The sequence below is a fragment of the Thamnophis sirtalis genome, unplaced genomic scaffold (genome assembly GCF_051295495.1).
Source record: "Thamnophis sirtalis isolate CommonGarterSnake01/CBP01778 unplaced genomic scaffold, rThaSir2_p1.2 scaffold_3, whole genome shotgun sequence".
In the NCBI taxonomy this organism is placed as follows: Eukaryota; Metazoa; Chordata; class Lepidosauria; order Squamata; family Natricidae; genus Thamnophis; species Thamnophis sirtalis.
In genome coordinates, this window is record NW_028261383.1 from 111,390,958 (window position 1) to 111,403,295 (window position 12,338).

Below are 12,338 nucleotides of genomic sequence, written 5' to 3' on the forward strand. Positions count from 1 at the left end.
AAAACAAATGTTCTTGTGCAATCCTATGCCTCATTGCTCCAGTAGTGGTGCACCTGTATATGTGTATAATTAATGTATCCCAACACCATAGTACATACAGAGCATACAGAACTTTTGTTATATTTTACAATAATTGCTCTGCAAAACATTTAGAATATAAACCATCTTTTTTATTCCTACAATTGGCATACAAACCATTTTGCATAAGCCAATTGTAGGAATGAAAAAGATGGTTTATACTCTAAAGTCCTAAAGAAGAATCTCTTGATCACAACTGTTTTGCAGAGCAATTATTGTAAAACATAACAAAAGTTAAATGTGGGGTATGGGCTGCTTTATCACATGGCAATTGTTTCCTAATTATTCCTAATTAATGGCACAGAGCCTGGTTACTTGAGGTACCATCTGTCTCCCACCATATCTGCCTGGCGTGCTCTGGTTTCCATCGATTAAATACTGCCATTTACCTAGACCCCAGAGGTGTGCCTTCCCTGTGGCAGCAATCAATAATGCTGATTATTTCCTTTTCATAAGGAGCAACAGGAATTGAAGATCGGTTGCAAGAAGGAGTGCCTGATACCATCGCTGCCTTCAAAGAAGCTGGAATCCAAACATGGGTATTAACCGGAGATAAGCAGGAAACAGCTGTCAACATTGCCTACTCTTGCAAACTTCTAGACCAAAGAGACACTGTCTTTACCATTAATACAGAAAGCAAGGTAGGTCCTAATGGCCAGCAGGGAGAATATGCCATGATAGGTAAATAATTTCTCATGCAAAAGTTTTTCAGAACAGGGTTGAATTGTGGAGGGGAGAAAAGAACTAAATCCAATGGTGTATTCTCATGGGTTCCCAAATGGGGAGAACCTCCCCATATGTATTCGAAATCTGTTCCAGCTTCATAGTAGATTTTGAAGATGTGGGAAATGGTTGGGAAAGATGCGGAGAATTCTCATTGTATGAGTCAATACCTGCTTGTGTACTGTGCCATCCGTGCTTTCAGAAGTAGCCCTTCTTCAGAACCCAGGGAGATCTTGTGAATGCTAGCAATGAGCTTTAAGATTTTAAATCTTTAAGATTGCAAAAGAACTTGTCTCCACATGCTGTTGGGGTTTTGCTTGATGCTTAATCATAGGCTTGCCATCTGTTCCATTGAAAGAAATTGATTCTTATTTAGAAATACTAAACTTTGGTACTAAATAAGCAATTCTTCTCTGAAAGAACAGACAGGGGGTAAACCTACTTGCGAGATAATATTTCATTTATCAGTGATGTAATGATAAAGGGTATTTAATTCATATGCAATATGCAATAAAACAATACATTTAGTCATAGACTATATTATATGCAGTAGTATTTATCTCAAAGCATCAACAGTGAACACATTGCAATTTCTTCTGAATATACACTAATAATAGCAAATATTGTATAGCATCATTTTTTAACCTGGTGTCCTCTAAATATCTTTATTTATAATCCCAATCATACCAATCCATGGTCTCAGATCAGTAGCTCAGGTCACACATATGGGTGATGTAAATTGTAATCCAAAATAGAAGACTTAGATTGTAAAATATGAATATACAGAATTATATAAGAATTAGCAAAGTACAAATTAACTATACATTACGAGGGAGGTTAAAATTAGTTTGGATAATGCACCACATTCTCCAATTTTAAATTGTTACTAAATATTTGATCAAGTAACTTGTTCAATGACTTCTCTAAATCAGCACTTATGTCCTTCAATTTATGTGGTAGTCCAATGGAATGAAAGACTATAAGTAATTAAAAGCTTAGCATATACTGTTTAGTAACTGAAGAATTCTTGTTTGCAGTGCCATGTAGCTTCACAACTTATTCAACTATTTTTTCCATAGGAAACTTGTGAATCGCTGCTGGATATCATGTTGGAAGAGGTGCAGAAGGGTCGAGTAATCCCTACAAAAATCTGGAGTATTTTTGGCTTTAAGCTGCCATTTTCTTGGTCAACCTCAGGACTTCCAAATCCGGTTATTGGACTAGTAGTTGATGGAAGAGCTCTAAATACTATTTTCCAAGGAAAACTTGAGCATAAGTTTCTTCAACTTACAAAATATAGCCACTCAGTTTTGTGCTGCCGATGCACGCCCTTGCAGAAAAGCATGGTGGTCAAACTTGTACGGAATCAGCTGAAAGTGTTGACCCTTGCAGTAGGTGAGCATCATGTGCCATCAAGTCACTGTCAGTATTTAATAACTACGTAGATACATTTTCTCCAGAACACTCTGTCTCCAACCTTGCCTATCCCATCTGGTTGTCTTGGTAAAATATAGGAATAGTTTACTATTGCCTTTTCCCATATAGTATAACATGTTGCTTCTATCTTTGTCATTGTTACTAAAGTGATCGATCTTCCTACATCACTGCTGCTCAGTATAGGTGTCTGTTTGTTCTAGGGTATTCTTTTCTTACTTGAATGACCCTACTGAGAATGTACATTCTTGGCATACACTCACAGCATTCTTTGCACATTTTTCCCAAGAACCTGCACATACATCCTAGGGTTGAGGCCCAAGGTCACCTAGCTGGCTTTGTACCTAATCCCAACTTCACATTCAAGTAATATGATAAGGGTGGAAATGTGAATCTGGATGAATTGTTTCCCAGCTTTGGAGCTAAGTTCAAGTATAAGAATGGGGTATTAGATTTGATATGTCAGTGAAACATAACATAACAAAAAAATTGCATGTTTCTGCTGAGCAAAAGGTAAAGTTGCTGAGAAAACTTATACAAGAATTGAAAATGAAATTGTTGTTGTCACTGTCAATGATTTATAATAAAGTCAGCAGTGACTTGGAACAAGGTGAATGGGAATAAGTTTATTTCTCTTGTTCATACTAGTCAAATTTAGGCTCAAGCAATGGCAAGATTCAAGGCAAACAAAAAGAAGTATCTTTTCATTCTATATCTAATTACACAAACTTGACCTCTGACATAAACCATATATTGCAGAATGAGAAATATGCTGAACAAATATTTCCATTGCCTTACATACCATCTGTTCAGCCTACTTTTCAGTCTGAGAGAAATATATGTTTCACTCTTTTCTAGGTGATGGCGCAAATGATGTAGGTATGCTCCAGGCAGCTGATATTGGAATTGGCATTTCTGGACAAGAAGGTATGCAGGTATGCATAATAATTGAAGAATACCCTCTTGCCCTTGGCAACAATTGCTAAGGTACATATTCAGAATTTTTAGGCGACTGCATTCCGTATAAAAAGTAAACTTACAAACTTATCTGTTATAACAAGGTAAGCAATATCAGAGTGAAATGATTTGCATTTATAATGAACCAAATCATTTGTATGCTTACCTTGATTATTCATTTAGGCATATGAAGCTGTCCCATGCAAATGTCCAAGGCTATAATGTTTCTGAACAAAGACATTGTGCAGCAGAAAAAAAATAAGGAAGGTTGATTAACAATAAGAAGCATCATCTGGAAACTCTCTGTCCTCCCTGATCCTTCCTAAGGGGGTTAATTGTTTGATAGAAATGTCACTAGAAGCATCCTAATAGAATAAGCTGACAATTAATTTTCTTGTTGGTTGACACTTATGAACTGAGGCTGAATCACAATTACATTGTAATCCAGTAAAACCATAGATGGATTGTCCAACCTCTACCACTAAATCCATATTTTCTGTGCAGGACTACATTTGATGTGGAATTGTACTGGATTACAAGCAGTACTTGAGGATGTTTTCCTCATTCAGTGCTTTGAGTTGTTTCATCGAAGGCTGCTTTTATTATTTTAGATTGGGATGGGCAATGTGGCTCCAGAGCTACAAGAGATTCTCCAAGTGCTTGTTTGTCTCTCACTGTTCCTCTGTTGCTGAATATTTGGAGAAGAGAACAATGCACAAACAGTAGTGCATTAAAATAAGCAAAATGGCTTAAAAAAACAAAGGATCCCAAACTTTCACACGGAGGTTAAGGAGAAGGGGAGAATTGTAGTTCCATCCAAATAAATGATAGATTCCCACCCTCTTTTCCTCATTATTTTAGAGTGATGTGAAGCCTCCAACTACCCAAAATTGCTTACCCTAAGTCTAACTGTCATAAGATCACTGTCTTATACATTAAATTGTCACACAGGGCTTGGAAATGGAGATAGATGCCGTTTCATAATGAAACTCTAGCACACTCATTTTTAACTTTTCTTCCAGTTATATTAGTGTGTAACTTCACTTCAGAATTCCCAGTTTGGCCACACTTCTCTGGGAATCCCAGAAATGATAGTTAAACACATCTAAAGAGCAAAAGGTTTGGAAAAGCTGCCATTGAATAGTCTAATATTACACTAGAGACACATTGTATTTCCCACTCTTGGCTTTTATTATTTTGACTTTTGCCTGCAGTCCTGATTTATATTGGATCAGTAAAACTTGAAAATATATATTGTGTCATTTTCTATATGTTCTCCATTTCAGGCTGTCATGGCCAGTGATTTTTCAGTATCTCAGTTTAAACACCTCAAGAAGTTACTTCTCGTCCATGGACACTGGTGCTATTCTCGCTTGGGAAAGATGGTGCTATACTTTTTCTATAAAAATGTGGTAGGTGTTTTAACTTTTTATTTCATCCTACATGTCATCCATTATTGCTTAATTGGACAGGTTTTGTTTATAGGTTATTTTACTGCTTACAAGTTCCCAAAAATATAATAAGGAAACATTCCATAAAGTCATTCTTTAAATATTCAAGAATTAAAAAATATTTTGATTAAATGGATTCATTAGTTCCTTTAAAATAGGTTTCATTCTCTAATTTCCTATTTAAAATGTTATCTGGAGGATCCTTAACAGAATTGTGGCTCTACTGCTGTACATAAAATGACTGTATAATCATGCCATGTAGAGGTTGGTCCTGACTTGGACTCTAGAGGCTGACAATGACCTAAAGTGATGGGAAACCTATGCTACCAATAGATGACCATATTAGTCAGCTTTAGCCACATTGCAGGAAATTCAGTTGGATATCCATATTCTCAGGGTAGACATTTCAATCATGCAATTAACATGCATCTCTTGGAATCCGGAGCCACTAGTACCTCCAAAGGGTGGAGGACATAAGATGGTAGCATAATCACACAAGATGTTGCCACATCATGGCAGCACAATCAAGGCCAGAGTTCCTTTATATGTTTATTGCAATGTACACTATATACAAAATTGTAGATGATAGATGTTAAATGATAGAGGGTAGAGAATAGAGGAGAGGGGGGAAGGAGATAGAGATAGATAGATAGATAGATAGATAGATAGATAGATAGATAGATAGATAGATAGATAGATAGATAGACAGACAGACAGACAGACAGACAGACAGACAGACAGACAGAGACAGAGACATAAAGGGATAAGCTTCTATTGCATTGCTACAAGTACCATTTTGCCTCTTTTGGCTCCCACTTTGGGCGTTGGTGTACAAAACCACAATTTTATAAGGACTGAGGGAAAATCAAATATCTTTTGGGAAATGCTTATGTTGAATTAATGTCATTAATTTTCCCACTATTATTTCATTTCCCAATATCCCAGCCCACTTTCAGAAAACCATGAAGATTTTCATGGATTTTCATTCCATGAAGAATGTTATTTAATTTTTACTTTGTCACTAATAACCCTTGCAATATTAGGTCTGATGCTGGAAAAAGTATGATTCCCATTACTAAAGAATGATGGATTCCCTTACCTACATTGGTATAAATAAAAGAGGTAAGGGTTTCCCATGTCCAACTCTAAGGGCCAGTGCTCATGTCTGCTTTCTAGCCAAAGGAGCCAGCTTTACCTAAAGGTGCTTCATTTGGTCATTTGGCAAGCATAACTGTACACACAAGATAATGCTGTTATCTACCCATCAAAGTGGTACCTATTTATCCACTTAAGTATAAGTATAATCTTTATTGTTATTGTACTTAAATACAACAAAATTGGTATTTCTTGCATGTACATAGACATTTAACTCCCATTATTTGATTGAACTTCTCTACTTTGCCTATTTCTGGTGAATTTCATTATATCAAATATTGTTTACATTTCATTTTTCTGACTTATTACCATCAACTTCCATAACATTGTTTGCTATGAAAGTAGCTAGAAAATTGTAGAAAACAATAGGAGGGATTTTTCTGCCAATTATTTAATTTTACTATTTCAATTTTTTGTACAAAAATAAATAAATAGAAGTGACATTTTATGAATATGTTACCTTTGCAGCATACAAAGTTCATGTTTGATTCTGAGTGACAATCACATAGCTGCAAGAAATACAAAAGCTATTTATATTCATGAAAGCAAGCTCTAACTGTGAATCTCAAGTAGATGACTACAATCCATTTACATACACCCAAGGCTAACTATATTTTTCATGCAAATGTTTGTCACTAAGACCTAATAATGGACTGAGTCTACCCTTATTTGTGCTTAAAGTAGATTTACTAAAAACAAGTATGTATATTGTAGTATAATTAAGTTCTGATGATGAGTCTGTTACTACTCTTAACAATAGCAATTAGACTTATATACTGCTCTGTAATGCTTTACTGCACACTGAGTGATTTTATAAATGTCAGCATATTGTCCCCAACAATCTGGGTTCTCATTTTACCAACCTTGGAAAGATTGAAGGCTGAGTCAACTTTGTGCCAGTAAGGATCAAACTGCTGGCACTATGTAGAGTTAGCCTGCAATATTCCATTCTAAACATTACGCCACCATGCCTCCTTAGCTTAAATTTGACAAATTTATTTTTAAAAGAAATAGTTTAAAAGTAGGGAAGTAACCGAGAAAACAGTTCTCAATCCTTTTGTCCATCCACTGTTTTCCTAATCATATCACATCATGGCAGAGGTGGGTTCCTACCAGTTCGCACCTATTCGGTAGAACCGGTTCGTCAAATCTACCGAATCGGTTAGAAGAGGTTCCACCAGTGGACCCGGAAAGCAGGCCACACCTACAGAAGAGGTTCCAAAAAATTTTGAAACCCACCACTGGTCCTTGGATATGATTATTCTACACTATCATGCTCATATTTATAAAACTCAGTGCCTCTGTGAAAAGTAAGGATGACTACTGCGTTTGTGGTGCAATCAGAACATTGTGTGTGTTGAAGTTGTTTTAACGCAAACCAAAGATGCCTTTTAAAAAACAAGTTTACATCATATTCTTATGCATGCCAGTGCTGTGTGTGAAGTAATTTAAGGTGGTTCTGACAAGTGTCGTCGGCATCTTCATATCTGGTCACATGGGCAGCAAGCCACTCCCATCCAGTCACATGGGTGGCAAGCCACTCCCATCTGGTCACATGGGCAGCAAGCCACTCCCACAAAGGAGGCCACACCCACAGAGTAGGTTCGAACAATTTTTGAAACCCACCACTGCATCATGGGTTCTAAAAATTAACTCGGGTACATTTAAAAACTTGAGAAAGAAAACACAAACAATTAGCATGGGTAAATAGCAGGTAGAGAAAAATATAAATATGCTTTTCTCCTTATCCCAATAGTTAGTTTAACTTTCTCACTTCCGGCGCTTTAAAAAAAGAAAGAGAGTTCAGTTGTACATGGTTGTAATGTAACTTTAGCCAGTCTCTCAACTTAATAAAAAAACTAATTAAAATCAAATAGCATATTGAGTTTATTTGGACTAATACTGATCAGATTCTAAGAGTTTATCATGCTCTGCAGGGGCTAGGTATTATGACTGACCAAACACCCTTGGATAGCAAAGGCTGGATAATGTTTCTATAGATCTTTAAAACATTTATTTTTTTCATATATTATCACCAGACCTATGTCAACCTTCTCTTCTGGTACCAGTTCTTCTGTGCTTTCTCTGGGGCTTCTATGATAGACTACTGGCAAATGATATTTTTCAACTTGTTTTTTACATCTGTACCACCATTAATTTCTGGAATTCTGGATAAAGACATTTCTGCAAAAACCCTATTGAACATTCCTGCGCTTTATAAAAGTGGACAAAATTCAGAGGTAAATTTTTTTCAAGAATATCCCATAATATAACAGGTTTCACGGTATAGCCAGATAAATATCCTTTCTAAAGTAGAACTTTGCTGCATTAAGCCACAATTTGTTGAATATGGTCAATTTTCACCTAAACAATTCCCTTATTAAACAACTGTATTCCATAAAAAGCACCTTTTAAAAACATTTTTCCTATGAATGGATGAAAAAAAATAGAAAGAAAACAATTTTTATAGAGGAGGATTCAGTGCTTTCTTGTATCATTTTTCATCAATCCAAGCTATTGTGTGAAGTCTGATCTTGCACTAAGAAATGCAACTCATTACACTTTTAAATACATTGATTCTCATTGGATCAAAAATTTCCAAAGCTTAAAATAGCCACAAATACAGGTTGATACAATAAGCACAATAAAATGTATTAACAAGTCAAGGTGCTAGTTCAACAATTGTTGGGGTAGGTATGACTAAAATAGGGAAATCCGGGAGACAAGTGGGAAAATCTGTGTCTTTTAAGCGATAGCAAAAAAAATTCCAAACCAAGAACCCATATACATTCACAGAGAATATTATCCCACACTAAAAAAGCTACAATCCTTTATGAAGAAGGTCAGCAAGCTACAGTATGGTCATGGGGACATTCTTCCCTGGCTCTAAAAACCAGGTAAAGTTCTGTGGGAAATGATTGTTCATATGACTTGGCTGTGTGCTGTCTATCAAAATGAAATCTGAAAAGTAGTTTGGCAACTAAACAGCAGACAATGCAGACCCTATAATACTAACATTAATTGAAAAGGACTCTAGTAACCTAGTTCCTCATTCTAATCTAAGTGTGATTTATAAATCACCCTCAAGAACAGAAACATGTTGCAAAAGTCCAGTCTCTAGGTAAAATATATTACAATATTCCAGTGCTGGGACAGTTATGTCTACCTTGAAAAAGTTATGCCTATCATAGTAAACAAAACTGTAATGTGTTATTATGTTTAAAGTGTTAGAGTAGGTCCAAACTAGACCCCGAGAGACCCAACTTGAAGATATCCATTCTTACCTTATCGGTCCATCCTGATGTGGAGATAAAAGGCATGGAGATCTCCATGGAAGCCCCTTGAACTCTGTGGAAAAGATATACAACAATTTAACCAAAACAATAATTACATTGGAAATATACATTCTTGACCACAGGGGCTTGTTTTGACCTCTTATGATAGAAGCAAGCCCATCAATAACCCAAGCTCCATACCTTCTTCTTCCCTGTATCCCCTCTCATGCTGTTCTGTTTGGATAGAGATATAAGAATAAATAGAATTATCAGTAACAATTTAAATAAAACTTTTTCGGGTTTTCAGGCATACTACATCTCCACTGATTTTGATTTTGAAGGCAATGGCAGAGAATGAAACTGATGCAAATCCTGTCATTTACGATTGGTGGATTCCCCAGTGGCCATCGAGTTATAAGTGATATATCAAGAAAATGTACACGTTCTGAAAAATCTCTATTCTTTCTGTGTCCTATTTGCTACAGATTTACAAACCTCTGACGTTTTGCCTTGCTATCTTGGATGCCTTCTACCAGAGTCTCATTTGCTTCTTCATCCCTTATCTAGTAAGTGTTCAAATCTCAAACTATTCAACTTTCTCCAAACCAGCCTTTTCCAGCCTGTTGCTGTTCAGCTCATATTTGAAGTATATTAGACTTGAGAAGACTGGTTCGTAAAACTCAACATTTCTGTTTTGTATTTTGATACATCAATAATCTTTTATCTACCTTTTCAGGTATATCAGGATTCTGATACTGATGTTTTCTCTTTTGGAACAGTAGTTAACACTGGTGCCCTTCTTACTATTATTTTTCACCAAGCTTTAGAAATTCAGATGTGGGTATGTATATAGTTTCAATAACTATCCCAGTTTGCTTGCTTGCTTGCTTGCTTGCTTGCTTGCTTGCTTGCTTGCTTGCTTGTTGATTGATTGATTGATTGATTGATTGATTGATTGAAACAATGACCTGGCTGTTAAAGTGATAGTCATGTGTTTTTGATACTACATTTGAGTGTCTGGGTATGAGTCCCTTCCACCTTGGATTTCAAAGGATTTATCGAATGATGAAAAAGTACTGAAATGCCAACATTTGCAGATAGTGCAGTGCACAGATTCAGAAATAGTATAACTCTGAGTTATCTTATAGGATCTTGGAGTCCTAGTGGACAATCACTTAAATTTGAGCCAACAGTGTGCAGCCGCTGCCAAAACAGTATCATTTCCCTCATTTCTATCAGAAATATTTATGTATTTCAGTAAAATTTTACATAATTACAAATATTATTGCTGATTGCAGTTAGACAAGGCTGCAGATAATATTTTTGCTGAAAATGGAAGAAAGTTAAAGTTCTAGTCCCAGCTTAAGCACAAAACCAGCTGAGTGATCTTGAGCCTGTCACTCTCCACTTTAGCAAAGCCATTTCTGAAATTTCTTTTCCAAGTAAACTGCAGAGACTAAACCAGGTAACACTGACTCAAAGGTACAGACCTACAAAAATTCAATAAATGGACACCAGGTCTTGGAAACCAATATTCGCACAAAGCCAACTAAAAAGCATGACTTCTCAAATGCAACGGAAAAAAATACTGCTCTTTCCCACCAGGCCCACACTTGTCTTGGAAAGACCTGACAAAAAAGCATCAGAGTTCATTCCAAAATTTGACATTCCTCAATGCAGGTTCATCATTGCTGCAATTTTTACATTCAGATGCCTTTTGTTTGCATAGAAATTGCACTGCCTCAGCATAAGATTGTTACTATGGTATTTGCTCTTTATATTCTCCTGATGTTCTGCACCATCACATTCCTAGAAAGGAATCACTGCTAAAAGGTTTATTTCTCTAATTGCTTTTCTTTTCTTCTGTTCACAGACCCTGTTCCATGGGATTGCAATCATTGGGAGCATTTTGCTGTACTTTGTTTTCTCATCCATCTACAATGCAACCTGTGTCCTTTGTAACCATCCCACAAATCCCTACTGGATTATGGAGATGGAATTTTCAGAGCCAAGCTTTTATTTCACAATCATTATTATGCCAGTTGTAGCACTTCTCCCAAGGTTTGACCAATGTTTTTTTTCTTACTTGTTCTTGTTTGAGATGCCACTCAATAACTAGCTTACCAGATCAAGAATTACAAAAATTGATTAAATGTTGTCCCAGGAAACACAAAGCCTTATCTCTTGCGATATGGTATTTTTTAAGCAAGGTCTTAATCAGATGTTGCAAATAAGGCAACCGGTACCATGTAAAATCTGATTTCCAGAGAAAAGTCCCAGCAGATGTACCCTTACTCGTCTGTTTTTTTCCCCCATTCTCCACAAAAACCTGCCAGCCAAGAGCCAGTTCCTTGGTATAGCTGTCATTTTATGGAAGGGAAGCTTAAAAACTCTTGACAGCCCACATCCTTTAATACAGTGCAACTTTCTCTGTGCAGTTTGGAGAAATTGAGTTGACATGCCTTGCTAGAACATAAAAGCTTTGTTGTGTTGTGTGATGCCTTCCTTTTTCTCTCTCTCTTTTGAGAGGCAACCCTTGAGTACTTCAAAGAAAAAAATATGTTTCCATGTTACAGCTAGTGTCACAGCTCAGACTTCTCCAGCTGTCATATGATCCTTAGAAATAGCACAAAGATCAACTCTCTGCTTCTCCCTCTTAACACCCAAGGTCTAAGGGTTATGAAAAGAATTCCCTCAGGAAGCCTTATTCTTCATGAGTCCTGCTTTAATCTCTTACTACAAAACACACATTGATTTGAGGGCAGAACATTTTAGCTTCTTTCCATAACATTGCATTCCTATGAATTTTCTGTAAAATGAGAAGTTTTTTGCTTATTGTAAAACTGATAGAGAGTGGGGTGCCACAAAGTGCTGCAATAACAGAAGGAAGCTTGAATAAATGCATCCTAATATATTTTAAAATGTTGGTTTTTGGTATTTACATAAGTAAGCCTTGATAAACTTCAGAGTTGTTCACTTGTTTTCTTCTTCTTTCCTGTTGTAACTGTAAGAAGAGCAGAAGTGTCCTCTTCTTTTCATAACAGATCACTGATATCCAAAATCCAGACAAAAGTATGGACAATACTATGCATGGTGTCCGAAATAAGACAATTTCAAAATGTCTTTTATAAAGCTGCCCTATTTCAAAAAAACAGAATAGGCCTCTTGTATATATGACTGTCCGAGACATTTGGGGCAACTGGCAATTTCTCATCTTGCTATTGCTGCTAATTTACTGCTGGTCACTGCACTTGCTGTAACATTT

The 12,338-nt window shown here is 36.3% G+C and overlaps 1 protein-coding gene across 2 annotated transcripts in view; it reads left to right on the forward strand.

The window, feature by feature from the left end:
* ATP10B (ATPase phospholipid transporting 10B (putative)) overlaps nucleotides 1–12,338 on the forward strand; it is a 151,832-nt gene that overhangs the window by 136,221 nt on the left and 3,273 nt on the right. For both annotated transcript variants that reach the window (XM_087709679.1, XM_087709680.1), the window contains 8 exons: nucleotides 535–719; nucleotides 1,881–2,196; nucleotides 3,094–3,170; nucleotides 4,479–4,604; nucleotides 7,838–8,038; nucleotides 9,559–9,639; nucleotides 9,810–9,914; nucleotides 10,947–11,134. In XM_087709679.1, the coding sequence (XP_087565805.1) occupies nucleotides 535–719; nucleotides 1,881–2,196; nucleotides 3,094–3,170; nucleotides 4,479–4,604; nucleotides 7,838–8,038; nucleotides 9,559–9,639; nucleotides 9,810–9,914; nucleotides 10,947–11,134 (1,279 nt within the window). The remainder of the gene's footprint in view (nucleotides 1–534; nucleotides 720–1,880; nucleotides 2,197–3,093; nucleotides 3,171–4,478; nucleotides 4,605–7,837; nucleotides 8,039–9,558; nucleotides 9,640–9,809; nucleotides 9,915–10,946; nucleotides 11,135–12,338) is intronic.